The sequence below is a fragment of the Apteryx mantelli genome, chromosome 9, assembly GCF_036417845.1.
Source record: "Apteryx mantelli isolate bAptMan1 chromosome 9, bAptMan1.hap1, whole genome shotgun sequence".
NCBI classification, from domain to species: domain Eukaryota; kingdom Metazoa; phylum Chordata; class Aves; order Apterygiformes; family Apterygidae; genus Apteryx; species Apteryx mantelli.
This window is the reverse complement of record NC_089986.1, coordinates 20,229,379-20,250,077: the sequence shown is the minus strand read 5'-3', so window position 1 is coordinate 20,250,077 and position 20,699 is coordinate 20,229,379. Positions and strand designations below refer to the sequence as shown.

Here is a 20,699-nt window from a genome sequence, read left to right as displayed (position 1 = left end):
CCCATGTCCCTATGCTGGTCACTTGCTACACACCTAGCCCCCTATCTGAAACTGAGACTATAAAACCAGAGATAGCATGGGAGTCCCAGACCAGGCTGTCTTTCATTTGCTTATATGATGGCAAAGGAATTTCTTACAGAAGGAAGATCTACTTTCCATTCTGTTCCCACAAAACACAGCAGTCTCCATTGCTGTGGGTATTACTAGTGACAAAGGATTGGTAGCTACTGTGTCCTTGCTAATCCTAGTAGTTCCTTCCTTAATGTATCAAGTGATTTGGCATAGAAAGGATTTAACTATCTGGGAACACTTCAACCAAGTAATCGAGAATAGCATTGGTCCATGCTGTGACTGAAATTAATTTATAAGGCTGTTTTTGCTTCTAACTTTCTGAACTTGCAGACAGTCTCTATAAATATTTTTTTCCCATGTTAACATTGGCCAGGTGCAAGTTATTCTTCATTCAAGAAAATGCCAAGTTTTCATGAAACTCTTGCCAATTGAAATGGAAATTTGATGATGATGTTCTTGATGTACTAGGCTGAAGTCTCCCCTTTTTCCAGTAATGTATGGCAGGCATGTGTTTGCCAGATTGTCAAGTGTCCTCTGTCATTTCAAAATCCCTGTCTCCCAAAGTCAGACAGATGTTGTCTGTGTACTCAAATCATCACAAGACCTTTAGAGGCAAGTCATTTGCAAATAGCATGAAAAAAAGGCAAGAACAGCTGCTTTGGGGAGATGGCTAGGGTGGGAGGCTGCTACACTGGGGAACTCCCAAATAGCAGGCAGACTGGGTTTGCAAAAACCAAATAAACATGAAAAAGACACTGGAGACAGTTCAGGCATATTAATACGATCGAAGACTGCCTAGCAGGAGATGTGTCCGGTTCAAGCAAGGCACGTTTGCTAGGCCAGGTTCCCAGGTAGAAAAGCATAATTTCACAGATCCTGGTGCAAGAAGGTGCATGAAGACCTGACGCAAGAAGGAAAACTGCATCCACTTTCTCTGGAAGATATTACGGAGATGGAAGAGTTGAGGCCAGAAACCAATCTTTGAACACTCCTGACTATAGTGACTCTAATCTTCTCCTCTAGGATGGCTTTCCTCCAGAAAGAACTCCTGCCATGGCTGCTAACAAATATTTCCATCCCAGGCCATGAAAGTTTTCTTCATCCCTTGTAATAATTCTCCCTCATCTACAAAATTACTGGGGACAGGCATTCTGGTTTGAGTTTGTCTTTACTTTTTCTTCCCCAAACATCTTATCACTAGAATGTATAAGCATCTTTTTCTACTATTTAAGTAGTGCCATACCTGAAATTTAAACGGTATAAACTGTTAGGCCAAGAATCAAGAACAAATATGATAAACTACCTTGCATGTTTATCAAATATATGACAGACTACAAATCATTTAACTGGTGATTTTTTATTGCTGTTAAACTGATGGCTAAGAATATATCTCAGTGACTGTAGTTAAAAATTTTAGTGATCTGTAAAACTCACCAGGCAGCTGTGATAATCTGTTTAATCCATTCAGATGAATCCTTTGTTAATGCCATTCACGCTGATTGAGGACCTGAATATGCAGCACTTTTTTTTCCTCTTTTTTTAGACAGCAGGTCTTCTCTTTTCTTATGTTAGTAGCTGGTCTATAAACACTGTTCCCTTCTGTTGTTTTCCCCTCTGAACCTGTTTATATTAAAATATACATTTGATGTGCAAATATGAATAACTACTCAATGACCAAAATGTGTCTTAACCATTGATGTATGTCATACTGCAACAGCTTTATATTGCAGCTACATTTTGTTATCCCTGTTCAGGTAACATTTTATTTTATCAGCAATCCAATCCAATTATTTCAAGGAGACTATATATGGGTGAAAGTATAGTTCAACATAGAAAGGGTACAAGATTTCACCCTAGAAAAGGTAAATCTTCACTCAATGTTTGAAATAATGAACAAAGAGTACCTTGCATGATTATTATTTTAAAAAAGCTATCATACCCACCATTTTTGATAAAAGCATAAAAAAGATGTGACCCCCTTTATTCAGTAAAGACTTAATGGACTTCAAAAAAAAATCAAGAAAATATTAGCTGCACTTTCAAGACCAGTCTTAGCAGTATCTTCTGCAAACTGGGCTGGACAACTGTCCATGTATGCATCTGAGCAAAGGACGCTACTCTGAGTGCAGAGTAAGTAATATGCATTTTGCTCAGACTTTACACGCACATATTAACTACACAGTGCGTGTGTGACATCTGACTTAAGCCCACCAAAATATATACAGTTTTATGTGCACATGTGTTGTAGCAATCTCTTTGTAAGCTCAAACTCCAGAAATCCAAAGAAGGGGCCAGTTACTGTGCAAACTTTCATATCTCTAAAATAAGAAAAAAGCTGAAATCCTTTGGAGTAAGGCATATCCAGCAGAAAAGTCACAGAGGATATTCCAAACTGAGGACTTAGAGGCTGAACTTTTCCTTTGGCATAGCACAGATTTTCATTAGCTTTTATTTTTTTACTACTGAAGTCTTCTAGATCTGGGGAGGTTAATTTTGAGGAGACTGAACACTGCTTAGAGTAAACAGACAGGGGATCACTTCCTTTGGAGAAGTCCCTTGAATAAGCAAGGCAATCAGTTACTGAAGAGGGAGCAAGAATGTGAACCTACAGCAAACTGGCTGCTCTCTGATAACTATTCAACAAACAGCTATTTTTTCTTTGTAAAGCAAATAAAAGCATACAGTTCCTGAAACATTACTGTATTTCTTTCAATTACTTAGTGTAATTAATGTCACAGCTAAATGATGTAACAGCTTTCTAAGCAGACCTCATCCATAAATAATATTAACTCCTATGTGTATGCATAGTATATTCTTATCCCACAGTAAGAAGAAGAGACTTGGTGAGCTACCATGCACTCGCTAATGAGTAAAAAGCCTATGAGCAGCTAATAAATACTGCAAGTTCACACCCTACATATACTGTAATCAGTTCATCTGCCAAATCCTTAGTCTCCTTCTGTGTCCTAGTTTCCCATCTGTAAAAAAAAGAAAAAGAAAGAAATAACAGCACTTTCCTACCTCATTGATTTTTACGGTAATAATATAAGCAAGGTTGTGAGGCAATAAAATAGTGTAGGGAGGGATCGTCTCAGATAGAAAACATAAGATCAGTCATAAAATGTTAGCCTTTACAGAAATTTGTTCTTGTTGCCCACTACTCATCTCATTATTTAATTACTCAAACAGCTTCTATCCTGAAAATGGAGAAGAAATGGGAATTTGGTACAAAGTTTGCTCAGTATTAGCAGAGAACCTTTTGATTTTCCAGTGAAAATCCATTCTGATCCAACCAGTTGACACAGTTTGAAGTCATACGTGATGCATGAATGGAAGATTTAAACCACCGAGCTTGTCATTTTCTCACGACTATCTAAAGCTTTAAATGGACCCATCGTTTCTGGACAAGCTTCCTATAGTTTGAAGTGTTTGGCAGCCAGTGCAAGAATATAAGGATTACGAAGTTATTTAGACTGATATGTCAAACTGATCTCATGTTTTACATTTTGTAGTGATCAAAACAGTTGCCTCCATAGAATACTTACCTAATTCAAAAGCAGATACAAATAACCCCAGGATAACACACACAACACTCCCGCAGGAATAGGTTTTATACAAGCATCACAAAACCTCAGCTTAAAGAATTCCCAAAGGTCTGAGAGGAAAAAGCTGGCACTTTAACATAACCTAGAACTTTAGCCTCTAGTGGATCAAAAGGAAAGATAATTTCATATATAGGGATTCCGATGAAATAGGACCACAGGACTTGAACCATAGTTTGAGGCAGACACACAGCTGCAATTATTGAAGAACAACAAATTAGAACAGTCCCAACTATATTATCATTATATACAAATAAGCCAACATCATGTGTAACAAGAACATTGAAGTTGAAAAGACAAGGATTCAGAAGTTAGGAAATAAAAATTAGGATTGTGTGTTCAATTTTAATGTATTTCTTTAATGTATATGATTAGATTAGTGGTTTTAAGTACAGGAACATATGCTGTTCTCCACAGGACTCCTGCCTCATTCATGATGCAGCTATTTCACACTCTTTTCGCCCTTTTCTTTAAATATCTAGCTCCATTCCTTATTTTACAGTAACATATAAAATCTTGCAACTTATATTAAATTCACACAACTGCAGTGTTTCCCACAAAAAAAATCCTTATCTGTAAAGAAATAAGATACTGATATCCTTGTTTTAGTATAGAGACCTGAGGAAACAAAATCAAAGCAAAAATTATTAAGTATCAAATAATGTGAAAAAGCCAAATTCTCACTTGTTGCAGCTTTCACCTGCTTTCCAGGATTGAAGTTGACTTCTCTGCCCTTCCTACACTGTTTTAGGTTTGTTTGGGTTTTTTTGTAAAACTCCTCTACAGGAGGATACAGTTACATATTTTCACACAACGCGTGCTGAGCCTGCTTAGCATGATGTTTTGCCAGGCAAGACAGTCTCTCTTAGTTCATAGCCTTCTGATGATACCATGGACTATTGCAATATCATCAGTACAGTCTGCATCAAGGATTCGTAAACCCTTTCTGGATGGATGTCATCAACTAAGGTAGCAATGAGCAGCAGAAAGAATATCAGTGGCAGCTCTTGCCTTTGTTCCAGCTACCTGCTACTTTGAAGTCACTTATCTGTCCTAGAAACACGTATACAGGCATGTGCTCTGTGTACTTTCCTATAATGTGACAAACTCACAAAGCAACATTACTTGGTTTTTCTTAACTATAACACATGCAACTAACATGCAGTTGGGTCATACTTCTTAGCAGCAAGCTGCTCAGGCTCAGAAGTCAGTGAAATAGTGCTGGGATAAGACTGGGGTGAAAAGGACTTTACTTAAATGCTCTGTCCTTCTGTTTTATATCCCCTGTGAGCTTTCTCCCATCTTTGCTTTCAGCGTGCTCACTTCTTGCTAAGAAATTTCCACACAGGGTTTTCATCATTTGAAAACTGACTAAGTATCTATTTATCATAGCAGCACTTCATTCACTAGGTCTTCTGCATTTATTCATTTATTTCTCCTTACAGTGTTTGGTCTGCTTTCTTCTACTTCTCTTCTGTTTTTTCCAGTATTTCTTTGGCCTTGTATTTAAGAGCTCTCCTTTAAGTATTCTCTTCTGTACTCAAAGAGAGTTATACTGTTCATCTTGCATCTGAAATCGCATCATTTCCGAAAACTTTCTTGCACTGTAGTCTCATTTTCTTCCTGTAATTTTGTTGTCTCAGAGAACTTTGTACCTTTTGTTTTCACATTTGTGTTAATGATGCTTTGCTGCCTTCTGTCTAACACCAGTTCTTCTAATATTAAATTTCAGTTTAACTCTATGAAGGCTGTGTTCACTGCTGCCACTGCTGCTCTCTAATGATCACTATGCCCTCATAGCTTGGACAGATGACCCACATTTGTGTTGATTCACACAAGACTGAGCTGGTATTTTTTTCCTGCCAGAAAAGCAAGATCCATTTTTATTCATGCATGCCTTTCCAACAGAGCGGTGTTTGCAAGGAGTAAGTTGGACAGTGAGCAAGTTTAAATGCTTCCCACAATTTAGGCTGCAATTTGATTCACAAAATGTATTTCACCATTGGTATTTTCAATTACTGACTACTATTTCCAACTTTGGCACAAAAGTTGGGCATTTTAACAAGTTGGGTAGACTTAGGTACTTGTCAGTTTAAGTGCCTGTTGCTTATAAACAACTGTAGACCTTATTTTTGTCCTTATTATGGTATTCCTGTGTCAAGAGCATAGCACCGTTACTGTTGATAGGTTTAGGAATCTGATAAATAAGATGGATCAATTTAGTGTTTTTTCCACAAGATACTATCTCCTCTACATGGTCATCATGAACCTTGCTTGAAAACAGGGGATTTTTTTTTTCTTTCTCTCTACATCTGCCAGCTTGCTGTCACCGATGCCTGGGGTTTTAGAGGCAAGCGGACCACATCTTTCATGATGCACAACACCAAGCCTGGGGAGAAACATCTCTCACTGCTCCTCATTCAAGCAGCGACAGCACTTCGTCCTGCGTGTGCTCAGCTACTCGGTCTCCGCTGTTTTCGTTAGCGAACACTTGAGGAAGAGGAAAGCGCTGCGAGAAGAAAAGCCCCGCTGCAAGGCAGCAGCCCCGCGGGCAGCGCCCTGGGCCGCAGCCAGTAACACCTCGGTTACCGCCTGCGCCGCCCCGACCCGCTTCGCCCCAGCCGCTGCCGCGGTCTCGCCGAGGCTCCCGGCCCCCGGGCGGGCTGAGCCCGCTGCCGGCCGGCGCAGGCCGCGGCCGGGCTCCGGGCGGGCCGCGCTCGCCCTCGCGCTCCCGCCGCCGCCGCCGCTCCCGCCACCTGCTGCCTCGCGGCGGGGCGCGGAGGCGAGGCGGCGACCTGCGGCCAGCTCCGGGACGGGGATGGGGCCGGCCCCCGCTCCGGCCCCGGCGCGCTCCCCGCCGCCGCCGCAGGCCGGGGCTGGGCGGCCCGCGGCGAGCGCCAGGTGCGGCCGGCCCGGGGCGGCCCCGGCGCCCGCCCGCCCGGCGCGGGGCCCGGCTCTCACCTCCGCTCCCCGGCGGAAAGCCGCGGCTCCTCGCTCACTCCATGCCCGCCGAGCACTGAGGAGCGGGCGGCGGCGCCCGCCGGTGCCCGGGCAGGCAGCGCGGGGGGAGAGCGGAGGGGCGGCGCGGGCGGCCCCGCCCCGGCCCCGGCCCCGCGCCGGGGCGGCATCCCCGGGCCAAAAGCCGCGGGCGGGGGCCGGAGTCCCTGCGCCCCGGGCCGAGCTCCGCGGGACGCCGCGCGGGCAGCGCTGAGCGCGGAGATGGCCGGCGGGGGCTGCCCTGGCCGCCTGGCGCCGCTGCTGCTCCTCGCCCTGCTCGCGCCGGGCCGCGCCGCGGCGGCGGAGGTGAGTGAGCGCGGGGACGGCCGGCGGCGCGGCGGGGCCCGGGGCAGAGCGGGATCCGGCCGCTCGGCCTCCCGCCGCGGCCCCTCTCTGCGTGGCCAAGTTGGGAGCATAAAACGGCGCTTCGTGGTGTTTAAAACACAGCGCCCCGCGCGCGCCTGGTGCAGCTGCCCCGGGCAAGGTGTACGCTAAACTAAAAGGCGTCACGCGCGTGCGGAGCGGCTCCCCCGTGCAGGGCGCGCACTAAACCACCTCAGGCGCGCGCGGCTCAGCCGGCGGCTGTGTCGCACCTCAGCGGCCGCCGGGCAGCGTGGGACGGGCGCTGCGTCACCGCTCGCCGGCTCGCGGCGGCTTTTCGCGCCCTTCGCGTAACGGCCGCGCCCGGCCGGCGGTGAGCGCCCGTCGGGCTGAACCCGCCGCCTGCGCCGCCCCCGCTGTGAGCTGGTTTTACAGCGCGTTCTGCCTGGTTCAGTGATCTCTCGGTGTCCGTGAATTCACCTGGGTTATACGGTAGCCTTTGCTGCTGCTTTCTCCTCTGGTTTCACTGCTCAGATTATCCGTTACCACTGGGGAGCAGAGCAGTCGACGATGAGAGTAGACAAGTCAGTGTAGCGCTCAGTGTTTCTCTCAGGCATTAAACCCAGGAAAATGCCAGCTTCGTTAAATCCCCAAATCTGCTTCTCTCACTGTAGTTACCAGTATTCGTTTCGCCTTGCACACTTGAGTAAAGCCCTAGGAGATAGCCATGATTACATCCAAATCCTTAACTGCCTTTCAAAGTATTTTGCAGTTCTCCTTTTATAAGTAGAAATTCTGACCATCTACTTTGTCATCACAAAAATAGAGCAAAATACTGTTCTCATTGTAAAGGTTATCAGAAGCAGACCTGTTAATAAAAAAAAAAAAAGATTTTCTATTAAAATGTTGCAGCTCTTTCATTCTTAACCCATTCTGGATAAAGTGTCTAAAAAACAATAAGCACCTCACAGATCATGTTTTCTTTCATGGCACTCTGCAACTAACGTGTAGTCAAGTTTGGTCATTTAACAAAGATCTAATTGTTTTATTTATAAAGTAATTAAAATGCCTCTTAGTTCTAATGTGGAACTGAGATACCAGATCCATTTGCCATTTCAGTCAAGTACACTGTTTTTTTTGCAAAGTCATTGCAGGCTCTGTGTAGATCTGTTCATTACGTGAAAGCAAGAGATGAACAAACTCAAGTCCTGACTCCCCCGCTTTGCAATTTATCCCATTTCTCTCTTCCTCTGCTGGAGCCTCCCGTAGCCTTCTCTGCCCTTACAAGGTGAGCATCATATACGCTTCAGGATGGCTGTTCAGTCACAGGCTTTATACTAGCAACTCCTGCTGTCCCCTACACATGCACACATTCACACACACTTGCACTTTCTATGCAGCTTCTGTGCTGCATGGCAGCTTTGATTTTGTCACCCTGTGTTGGGTTTTTATCTACAAGGCAAAGGATAAGAGGGTATATGGACCAGAGAGAGACTGAATATGTCCCAGTAAAGCACTTTCCTTCTATTTCAGCACTTTCTAGCAACCTCAGGAGGATCCCAGAATATTTGCAAGTCTTGCAGACTCTTGCATCTTACTTCATTGGCAGCCTTTCTGCTAAGGGTAAATCATGAAGCTCTGAGATCTAGAGTAATGTTGTCATTACTAGAGCCTTGTTTATGCTTAGGTCTTAAAGACAAGATATGGGAGAGTCAGAAGTGTCTTCCATGGAAATTTTGCTGTTGAGGCAAAGCTTGAACACAATGTATTGATTCAGTACTGCTCTAAAAATTCGGTGGATTTCAAATATGTTGTTTGAGATTACTTTAAATTTGATTTGCAACAGGTAGCTGAGGGCAGTTTAAGATTCAGATGCCATAATTTTTATTCTTGCATGAGAAAGCTGGTATTTTCAAGAGAAAAAGTTATTTCTAAGAAGTTTTCCAGATGATGGAGGAAATAAGAACTTTAAACCAAAACTTTTATCAAAAGCCCTAATTAAATATTTCTGGTTAATGTTAACTGACATGAATTCATTGACGAGTAAATCATCTAATCTTGACTGGGCTGTCCATTAAAAAAAATAGGCATTATTTATGTTTTAAAATAATGCTATGCTTTCTTATTAAAGTAAACTGGTATTTGACCAGCAAGCAATATTTTTGCTGTATGCCTAAACTGTAAAATGCTTCAGCACAGCAGGGATAAATGTTTCATGTCTCTTAATAACCCAATAAGTAGTTTATTCCCAAAGACAAGAAAGAAAATCACTAATTTGTGCCTGCTGCCCTTTGTGTAGCAGATCTGGGCCTTCAGACCTTTGCAGAGTAGCAAGGAGACATATGCCCTGCCCTGAGGAGCTTGAACTTTCTGGCACCTGCTAGGGAGTGTTATTAACTGCATTCTTGGCCATTGGCACGCTCTAATCACATCATCTGAAAACTCAGCAGAAGTAGCATCTTCCCATGTCAAAGGCTTTTCGGCTTGCTTGATGTATTCCTTCACTCTAAATACTGATGTTGTAATTCTTTGGATTTTTCCAATGTTCATTTGAATACTTTAGAATAATAGTAAAAAAGAATTGTCAAAATGTTTCCTCAGGGAACAAGATGGTTCTCATTCCTCATTTCTATTTTTTTTCATCTCCAAAAAAATAAAAGAAGAATTTGCTTCCTGGTTGTTTATGTAATGGCAGCTAGAGCTGTTATTATCTTGATGCATATGTATAATGTAGTTAATTCTCCTGCATGCATCCTGTCCTGTGATACCAGCCATGCACTTCTTTTCTGATTTTGTGTGTCTTGAAAGTAAACAAGCTCACATGCAAATACTTATAAGCCAGTCTTTCCTTCTTCATGCAATAGCTTTTTTCCTAATAATATGCAAATAATACTGCTGACACAAATAGGTCTTAAAATAGGGTTCTGGAAGAAAAAAGTGCAGTGTGCTAGTTCAGTCATGAGCATCTCCTAGTCTGGTAAGAATGTGATGCAGGATGGCTTGCTTTGTTTCACTGGGAATGAAAATGTTGGAGGGACAAAGTAGCGTCAAAGCGAGAATGCTCTTTCTCTGCCTGCCTTTGGATGTGCCCAGGTTCTTTGTCACACAAGGCAGCTGTGAAGGGAAGATGTGCACCTGAATATACAAAAGAGAGTTCACTGAGCATGGTAGACAAAAACAAGTTATTTTTGAAGTGCCCCCTTTGATTTGGTTAATATGATCCTGGCTCTGAAGTCAATGGCTGTGTTACTCCAGTAATTGGGTCCAATTTATATTAGCCTCTTCTTATCCTGATTGCCTCTATGATTAGCTGTGATTCAGCCATCATCACCATAGAGAAATAGGCCAATGTCAGAGCGTTGCAGAACAGTATTTTTCCTACTAAGCCAAGTTACAGTTGGCATGAATTAGCAGAGTTGCCCGAATGCTAGTGCATCAAAATCGCTGGTGGGCTGCTATCTTATACCACACCCAGAGGCCTGTTCTGCTGACCAAGAAACATTAAGCATTCTGTTCAAGCTGTATGATGCATTTTACAATTGCAGGAAGATGAACCTCCTTTTGAACGGCCATCTTAGTAAAACACCTATGAAAATTGAACTTGTAATGCTTGATGTGTAGCTTTTTTCTAACATATGTGCAAGTTAAATGCGTGCTTAAGCAAAACTATATGATCCAAGTTTTTTTATTGATTAAATAGTATTCAAATGATCAAAGTAGGCAGGCAAACACTGGTTCATTCTTCATTGCTCTGCATTTTATATAGATACAGCAGCGTTTTATTTCGAGATCTGTCCTAGCAATCTCTTCTGCAAGACCTGGAGCTGGTTTATCATAACATGTCTTTGAAACAAAATACTTTGCTATTAAGTGCAACTAGTATGAGATGTCCGGTCATCTGTTTTACTGTCACATTCTCACCCTACTGCCTAACAAAGTAATACTAGAAGGCTCGGTTTGTTGGCATGGATTACAGGAGCCTAGGAAGAAGGTGAAATACAAAAAGGCTTTTTTCTTCTTAACTGTTTACAGTCCCAGTCTCTCTTGCACACACTGAAAAAATTCCATTTTGCCACACTTAGTATATTTTCAGCTTTATTTTGATTGTCTCTTTTTAACTTAGCAGTTTTGTGATAGGGTACAAGTCCTACAAGTTTACAAGTCTTCCACTTGGCCTGGTTCAGTGAAGGCTTTTTGACTAGGGCTCTATGCTGCATTTTTCCACAGACTATTTTGGAGGAAATTGCAAGAAAGTAACTTGTAAAATCTTAGAACCTTTCAAAAAAGGAGAAACCAAAGCATGCACAATAAGCTTTCTCTGAACAAGCTACTGTTGCTTTCATTCCTGTTTGCACCACTTAAGAGAAGATGCACATCAGGAATTTTATGAATATACAAATATATGGGCCTCAAGGGACAACAATTATAGTGAATACTGTTCCTACACTCAGCAGTTGGGAAGAAATACAAATTGTTTGATGTAATGCTAACCATACTGTGGTAGGTTAGCAAAAATTCACTAGCTGATTATATGTATTCTTTACTCTTTTAAGATGACCCTCTGTTAGCAAGCAAGAGCATGGATGATGGCAGCTGAATAAGCTAATTAAGCACCTTTATGAGTTTGCTACAAAACAAAATTCTGTGGCCTGAATTGCCTGGTCTTTTTCACTTGTGGAAAAGAAGAATATTTATTTGTGTTGTTCCCAGCAGAGTTCTAGGTCAGGAGATGAAACCTGCAGCAGTGCCTCGTTTATTGGAGCGCCTTTGGATTCCAGCCTGAAGATACCATGAACAGTTTGATCCAGTTTCTAATAGCCCTAATCACAATGACTTTCACTCTAGTGAGATTATTTGTAGAGTAAGATATTGGTCATTATAAATATAAATATCAAAACTTTCCTGTGTTCTAACAGAAGAAAGAAAACCATCTTTCTCTCTGTTTAAAGAGGAAGTAATTCTGTCTTTTGCTCTTCATAGAACAAAAGCAACACAAAGAAACAACAGAGATTCAATTGAGAGTCTCAACTGACTGTTTTCCAAAAATACACAACATGCCAGGTCTAGTTACATAGATACTGAGTAATTTTAGGCAGCTTCTACAACACAAGCCTTAGTGGACATCACTATACAGTTCACCAACAATTTGAGATAGTGTGTACACCAAGGTGGTTTTTGCTAAATGATAACGTTTTACCTATATTGTCCTCAAGTAATCATGATCATATGCAGGCACAGTGGAGATTTCCAAGCCCTACCATTCCCCCGCTCCCTAACTCAGTGAATTGGGGAGGAGAAGAGAGAAGTTCCATATGATTAATTGTGCTGAATCTGCCTGGACAAGAATACAGTTGGCACTGTGGAAGTTGTGCGTGGAAGTATGAGCAAGGTGGCAGAATGGTATACTTACATAAGAATGGTATAAGCAGCTATGCTACAGTAGTTCCTTAGAAATCCCATACAAAGGATGCAGTATTCAGTAAGTATGATCAAATAAAAACTTTGCAGGCTGTTCTGTATGTTTTTTCAGGAACATGATTTACCTCATTTAAACACAGGTAAGAGATACCAGAAGTTGTATGAAAACTTTGCTTCCTTCTATTTTACTTTCTCTTACTAAAATTTTTTTGTTCTTGTTTTGTTTCTTGCAATAAAAGGCAATGGTTATAATAAAGAGATCTGGCTAACTTTACAGAATAGTTATACAAAATTCTTACTGAATACTTTTTTTACTTTAAAAACTAAGAGTAGGTTTTCAAAACTGTTTAAGTTTCTGAAGTTAGAAAGGATTTTCATAGACATGTTCATTTGACATCAATAGAAAGTTGTCTAAATGTTCATCTGGAGCAGTTTCTCTCATTTATCCATAACAGTCATTCACCATTGGTTTTGAGTTAGTTGACAAACACCATTACAAATATATCCTTTTATTAGACAGATGAAAGAATAACTACCTTCCAAAAGAACTTCTGACAGTCTAAAATTAAGGATAGAAAGTAAAGAATTTCTTATCATATACAGTGATAGACACATGTTGTATACTGACATTGCTTATTTTTAAGCTAGGCACAAAATTCTCCTTTTGTGAAATATTATGAAGGTTTTTTCCTATGATCGTGAATGCTTAGGACTTCTCTTTTGCACCTCATGTTGAAAGCAGCGCATATCCAGTAATACAGGGCCCATGTCGCCAAGGAGGGCTATTGATTCAATAGTTTCCCATTACAAGTGTTTAATGGAGTTTATTCAACAACTGCAGTGTTGTCTGTAGCATTACAGTTGTCTTCTGCCATGTCCTTTGAGATCAGCTGTCCCTATATAAGACATTATAGACTGAGCTGTTAAAGTTGCAGCTGTATTTCTTTTTAATTGAAGGTTAGAATGAAATAATTTTTGTCAAGTGCTAGATGTTCAACTGTTGGGAAAGTGATACAAATTCTGATTGCATGCGTTGTTGTTAATAGGAGTTGTCTAACGTAGGAATGTCTGGCTTCCTTCCAATTCACAAGTGACTACACAATGTTTCAGGGTTTGGGAACTGACATATTTTCCTTCATCTCATCATCTCCTATTTGTGCTCAATGTTGTCTATATTTATTGAAGGTTTAGTAATTTGGTTTTGTTGTACTGGTCCAGCGATCACTAAAAAAACATAAAGTTCATAGTGGTCTTTGAAAATTTTGATGAATTCATGTTTGATGCTTAGAATGCATGAAAAACTTCTAGTATACAGATTGTAATTGTGAGACTGGTATTTTGTTTTGATAGCAATGTTTTGGAGTGAGGGGACTTGATTTTCCAGTACCTTGTATGCTCTATGGTGATTTACAGTTGTGCAATGTGAGGAATATGCTGCCAAGGTCACATACCTACTAATGTCTAGATAGTATCACTAACTTTGCTAGTCTATCTATTCTAACACAATTGCACCTTAGACTGAGAAAAATTTTTCCTTATATAGCTTTTTCCTTAGTAGGAGCTCTTTTCTGTACATTCTGCTCTCAGATACTCTGAGCAGGTTAGGATAAATTGTCAAAAACATAATTGTGTCCAAGCTAAAGGCTTTAGCTAGCACCATAATGTCCTTCAGAAACTGCAGCTTTTCACATTCCTGTGCAGCATATCTATCCCAGCACAAGTCTGTAGTGTAGGTAAATGCTAAAGCAAAGTTTTCCACTTACTGTAATTAGCTGTACCACAATGTTTTGCATCCACTTTTATTAGATGTAATAGAAAACATACTGTAGAGAATGTTAGAGAAATGGGCCCTTTTGTAGTTTTAAGGGATATATCAACATCAATTATTTGAGTAATGTTATTTGTTGTGCTCAGTTGTGGTTTATAGACACAGCTGGAATGTGTAAAGTGATTGCATTGCACTGAGACAGCCAAGAAGAATTTAGAAATCTCAGTGCATCAGCAGCCCTGAAAATTTATAATTAAGACTCTTAAAGGAATTGGCTTACTGATATTTAATTTTTAATAAATATTGGAATTTTAGAGAAATTACAGAAAACTGGAAATGAGCTTATACTTCTACTTAGAAAGGACCATTGTGAAGACCTGCATAACTGTAGGCTGCTCAAAATACCATTCTTGGGCAGAATGGTGGAAAAGAAAAAGTATCACAGAAAAATAGATTTTGTCTAACACCTCTAATTTCATTTTTTGATGCAGTTTTACTTTAGCGACCCTAGAAGATAAAGACCTAATGAGAGGATAGGTGATATGCTAATAAAAATCAAGTTTAAATAAAAAATCAGCCTTGGATTTTTAATAATGAGCCTGATCAGCCATGAGAATCACTTAGGCAAGAAAGTGATGGCTTTAGCATGCACTTGAGAGAAGACTCCTGGACTGTTCCCACCGGCCATTGTAATTAATGGATATCACTTGTCCTGCTCTTAATTCATTTTAAAATTCCCCATTTTGCACAGTAATTTTGATTTATGTTAACCAGAATTTATCTCTGGAATCAGTGGAGTTCACCCATGAAATTAAAGACCAATCAGACCAAAATTGTAAATTTGAGCCCCACTTCAACCAGATTACTGTATTCTAAAAAAATACATTTAAATTCATCTAAGCTTTCCTCTGAGTGTCTTTATTAGTCCTCCACTGTCGTCTTGGCGGTGGTAATACCACATGGCACTGAAACACAGCTCCTGGTAACTACATAGGCTTCATGTGAAACATATTTAAAGATGGTGGTTGATCTTGCAGGAACATCCCTTGCTGGCTGGCTGTCCTAGGTGCAGTATTTTCAATATAAATGTATATATTTTTTAATTATAGCTGACCTATTCTGATCTTCTCCAGATCTGGAAAAGCAAACGTATTCTGACTACTTTGTCATCATACGTGTCATTCCAAAAAGAGATCAGTGAAGGAGTACTGGCTCATTACCGTCTCTGTCTCATTTTGCCTGTTCTCCCTCTTCCTCTGCCTTTAAACCACTCTCTGTATCCCTGTATTGCCCAACAGATGTAAGCGTCAGAACTCAGTCCAAGTTACTGATAGAAATGCCTATCATTGCTTATTTTTTCCTTGCATTAACACCTGCTATCCTTTGACATATTCAGGTTTAATAACAACATCCCTAAATACTTTCTCTGACATCCTTCATATAATTAGCTGTATTGCCAATATACATTGAACTACGTGAGATTCTCTGTGATACTCCAATTTAAGTTGCCACAGCTGCAATGTTAGGAGCAGTAGTGCCATGCTGAATCTACATGAAGCTCTGTGCAAGTGACAGCGTAGTCTGTAGTATGTTCTTTTTTCTGTCTTTCTTTGTCATTTCTTTGAAGGATTCAGCCTAGGAGAAGACTCAAGCAGCACTTTTAAAGCAGATGCTTAGATTAGTCTCTGGATTGGGAGCAGGAAGAGGTCAGAGCCTCACAGAGTCCAACACCACAGTGTGGGATGTGCAATTCAGTGTTGTAGGTGAGTTTACAGAAGGCCCCAGCTGTGGAGTGGCCCACTGAACAAAGCAGGAACCACTGCAAGGAGGGGATAGCGTTTATAACTGTCACGACATATACATAAAAAACTACTAGTGTCACCCAAAACACTTGACTTTTGAAAGGATCTCCTCTATAAATTACTCCAAAATAGCAGAGTTTGGGGAGGGTTTTTGGTTCGTTGGTCACTTCATTTGATTCATGATTCAGTTGAGTATCTGGCTTTGTTCTTTGGCCTCAGTGTTTTAAATCAAAAATCTAGTTCCATCTACAGTATTTAAATATTTTAAATTAAATGTAGGTGATTATTACAAAAGTCACAGAACTGAAAAACAAAGTAAACCTATGGCTGTGCTGTGGCATCTACTTAAGTAGATGTTATTTTGAGGATTTTGAATAAACTGTTGGTAATTATTATTAAACTTCCTTATCCTATGACCTAGCAATATACTATTGTTTTATGGTGAACCTTTGATCAAGGAGATTCAGCCATCTTGCAAGGATGTGGAAACATCCAGACAACATCAGTAGTATAAGTGAACAATGACTTTTTGGTTCAAAGCTCCTTTACAGAAGCAGTAATCTAATCTTATGTAAAAATCATATGCCAAAACATTTAGTGTTGTCTAATTAACTGTGTAATGTAAAATCATCTCTGGTCTTTTCAGCTTAGTTTCAACTTATATGCAAACACAAACACACCTGAATTGATCTGAAACTAACAGCAAACTAAACAAGTTCTAAGCATTATGACTTCTTGAAGAGCAAAGGTTCTTTTTCTTCAAATAGTTTAACAACATTGATTAATTATATAGCACCATAAATTTCTATATGTTCATGCATTTAACTTCACATCAGATAATCTGTGATTATAAATTAAAAAAACAAGTTTCTTCTGGATCTGTACATATCAGATTATACCTATTATGACTGAAATATTTAAGAGTGATTTCTCTTGGTGATTTCTCTGTGTGCTGAAAATTATGCTTGGCATGCAAATACTGTAAAGAATCTGCTTCTGACTTCACTTTCAGGGGAAAAGTAAGGTGCAGCTCCATGAAGGTCTATAGAATTATAATGGTAAATAACCAGTATTAGAAAGATTGGAAGCCAGCTGTGGGTATTTATCAGGAAAGCTCTCAAATGTCAGCCAGAATCTGCTCTCAGTTACACTGAATAAATTCAGAGAATCTGGAATACTCTAATGATTTTTTCCTCTGTAAACAACATCTTTCCTGGACTCAGTCGTGTCTGGTGCCCCTTTCCTCTAGAAGGGGGCTTGACAAGAATTTGTAGTTTTCATTTTTACTTACCTTCAATGAACTTTGGCAGTCTCATCTACAATCAGCAAATATATATCTGAATAAAACCTTTTCTTCTAGTCATACCAGCGTGACTTGATAAACAAAAGTAATGCTGGTTTGAGGGAGTAATTAGCTATATTCTGTTCAGCAGGCCTGGATTACTTCTAAAATACTACCATTTGCTTAGGTTGAACTGAGGTTGCCATCTGTTAAATACACCACTATGTAGGTTTTGCAAAAAAGTACAACTTTCATGCTGTGGAAGGGAAATAGTCTGTATAAAAAATATCTGATAGACAACAGTTGCACCATAAAGCGTAGGAGACTGCTTGTATTAATAAGCATAATCACCTACTACTATCCCCTACTACTACAGCTACTTTTCTATATGTATTTTGGTTTACTCTGTACACAGACTTTTGCCTAGTGATTAGTAATAAGTTTCAATCTCTCAATAACGCAAATATAATCTAAGAGTAACTGCTCTGATAAAAATGAACTTACAGTAGTACAAGTTTGAGAATTATGAAAAAAGAATTGCAATAGGTGCAAGTCACGCTCTCCGTGATTGTAAAGGCAGTTGTTTGCCCAAAGGAACAGAAGTTCTGTCTGTGACTGTGGACCCCTATGCAGACCTGCCCAGTTGAGCTATAGGGTTAGGTTACCCAGTGTCAAACTAATAGGCATCACAGAGAAGAAATCAGGATACTGCTTGTTGTTAGTTCTGAGCTACTGTTTGTTCTTGTGTCTCTGCTGATTTAGTTACATTGATAAGAATAAGTGAAGGTAACATAGTCACATGGCTTCTGTTTTACATGTCAGCTTAGTTTTCCAGATTCCAGATGCAGTGCCACTTTACTTAAATTGTAGCTGTCAGATCAGGGGGAAGAAAGAAGCTTTATATATGCCAAGAAATTAAGTATTTAATGTTTGTAACTCTTTGGAAGTCTAGCTAGAAACATCAAACAATCACCTATTAATCTGTCTAGAGGAACCCATACAGACATCATAAATTCTTGGAGGATTTTTCATGGCCAGCTGATTCCACGTTGTTTTATTTTGCAAATGAATATTTCAATAGCTGTTCTCTTGCAGAATCCCCCCTGCATGAATTCATCTCACCTAACTTCAGCCACCTACAAGAGCAGCAGCTACTGACAGTAGTTGCCTAGTCAAAAGAGAACAGCAGGTACCTGCAGCAGGTACCTGGAAAGGTACCTTGGGTACCTTTCTGAAAGAGGGGCCTAAAAGAGATGGGAGGAATTGTTCCCAGGTAGATGTTGAGTTTTCTTCCATAGTCAACGGAAAGAGACAGACAAGATCAGCTGTACAGGAGATGAAGGCAGTTTCCTGAGACCGGACACCTCATTTTTGAATGATGAAGATAGATGAAATTCATTCTAGCTTGTGGGAAGAAAAGGACTGTCTGAAAGATGTTTTCCAGTTCTGTAAAATGTTTTACCTGAACATACTGCTATAGGAAGATTCAAATGTAATAACACTGACATTATCCTTTTAAAATGTCATGGAGAACACTTTTTCCTCTCTCATTTTGTCTTCTGTTCTTTGAGAACGCCACTGGAAAAGTTATAAATTTGGAACAGTGCTGCTGTTGTATTATGACCAGCTGTAGGGGTTAATTAATTCTGTCTTCAAGATCTAAATAGATATTTCATATCATACCATCTTAAAGGCTGTAATCTTGTAAGCAAAAATACAGTTCTTCTTTCTTATCTGAATTTTATGCAACTCAAAAAATTCTTTATAACCAATATATGATATTTGGCCCCTTATTCAATGGAGCTGTACCACAGTATAAGTCATAGTGATAGACTTATAGGTACTAAAATGAGGGGATGATCTGAAAAATAATCTTCTTTCTAGAGTGGTACAATTGAAGAAATCATTCAGCAAAAGCTTCAAAAATGAAGGAAAGAGTTTAAGTATACAAAGAAGGACAATAAATACATTTTTTCCACATTTGTGTGAAATACATAACTTTGATAATCTTAATGATATTTTAGTATATATAATATTTATGTTAATAAAGGATTATTGTTTTTCTCCTCCATTCCAGTGACATAGGACATGTCTACATGAGTGTGGAAATATCCTTTGCAGAGTTATGCTAGCGGAACTGGGCTAGAGCACATGAGAGCTGTAGCAGGAAGAGGGCATAGAGGGGTTAAGTATTCTCATGTTCACCCAGGATCTCAGGCGTGTTTTGCAGCGCTGCTGAGTTCCACACTACTAAAACTTCGTAGTACAGGTGCTAGCTAATTTAGAGTCATGCTGGCTGTCCATTTACATGCTGAACTTCCTTGGGTTTTTTTTTCCACTTAACTTGAGTGTGAACAATAAAAACTGTATCTTTTTATACTTAGTTATTGAATTTTCCCAAATTCTTCTTGCTTCCAAATAAGTGTGCCATATTTTGGCAACTGAGGTCACAGAGCCAAACAGGTTGGGATGCTGCACAGATGCTGCCCTCCAGGAAGGGCTTTAAACTCCAGACATCTTAATAAAACCTCTGAGATCTAATTTGTCCTTCACCAAAGAACACAATGAAAAGAATAATTTTCTTATAAATTTTCTATCTTTTTCTTTTTCAGAACTGTGTATGCAAAGGTAAAAGTCCCTGCTTTTGTGATAGCATGAAAGGTAATAAGGTAAGAGGAAATACATTTTTCCCTTCTTAAGATTAGTTTATACCAGCAAATTGTTACTATATTAGTTGAACTTACACACACAGTGAGTGGGTTTATTTTGTGATGGTGTTCTGTCAACAGAGTCTGTGGAGAATTGTAAGAGGAATACATTACCTTACAAAATATCTGTTAAAATAACTCTAGATGCACTGTTTAACTAAGAAGACCTTTACATACTTTTTTAATTAAAAAATGCATTAGTTCATGTTTAAGGTGTTGCATGGTATTCAAATATCAGCAGAAGAACTGTCTGAAGCACTAGGTCCCTTTTACAAACTCTTAACAAATGCCCACAGACAACAGTACCCTGGCAGCAGCTTTCCTATTACAAATTTCATATCGTCATCAACAGAGTCATGTTCAGAGCCTCCCTGTCTCCATCTTTGGATCTTGCACAGCTCCCAACCTTTTCTGGATCCTGAAGGGAAGCTACGCGTGCTAGTATTAAACAGATAAGTCTCCTGCAAACCAAGATGAGATGAGTTTCTGGGCCCTATTCAGAAACACCTTGCCAGCAGTTAGGGAACAGTGTCAAGTCAAAAGTAACAGAGCTGTAGCTCTGCCTGTTGCCAATAGTAGCTTGGCAGAACTTCTGTGTGGCTTTTAAACAAATCTGAATTACACAAATGCCAAAAATTCTTTCAAACTCTTGCTTGTAGTTGGAAAACAACTGATGCAAAAATGAAGGGGACATTATTAAAGAAATCATGGCTGTAATTCAGGCTAATT

General features: G+C 40.0%; 2 protein-coding genes and 1 long non-coding RNA gene across 3 annotated transcripts in view; 2 read left to right on the top strand and 1 right to left on the bottom strand.

The window, feature by feature from the left end:
• Positions 1-1,607, bottom strand: part of COL4A4 (collagen type IV alpha 4 chain) — a 72,900-nt gene extending 71,293 nt beyond the window's left edge. The window contains exon 1 of the mRNA XM_067301907.1: positions 1,507-1,607. Coding sequence (XP_067158008.1) covers positions 1,507-1,562 — 56 coding nt within the window. The 5' untranslated portion in view covers positions 1,563-1,607. The remainder of the gene's footprint in view (positions 1-1,506) is intronic.
• The window catches only part of LOC106485912 (uncharacterized), a 49,832-nt gene extending 43,524 nt beyond the window's left edge, over positions 1-6,308 (top strand). The window contains exon 6 of the long non-coding RNA XR_001292809.2: positions 5,994-6,308. This is a non-coding gene — a long non-coding RNA (uncharacterized lncRNA). The remainder of the gene's footprint in view (positions 1-5,993) is intronic.
• Positions 6,309-6,893: 585 nt separating this feature from the next.
• COL4A3 (collagen type IV alpha 3 chain) overlaps positions 6,894-20,699 on the top strand; it is a 67,649-nt gene continuing 53,843 nt past the window's right edge. Inside the window, exons 1-2 of the mRNA XM_067301465.1 lie at positions 6,894-6,977; positions 19,875-19,931. Of these exons, the coding sequence (XP_067157566.1) occupies positions 6,894-6,977; positions 19,875-19,931 (141 nt within the window). The remainder of the gene's footprint in view (positions 6,978-19,874; positions 19,932-20,699) is intronic.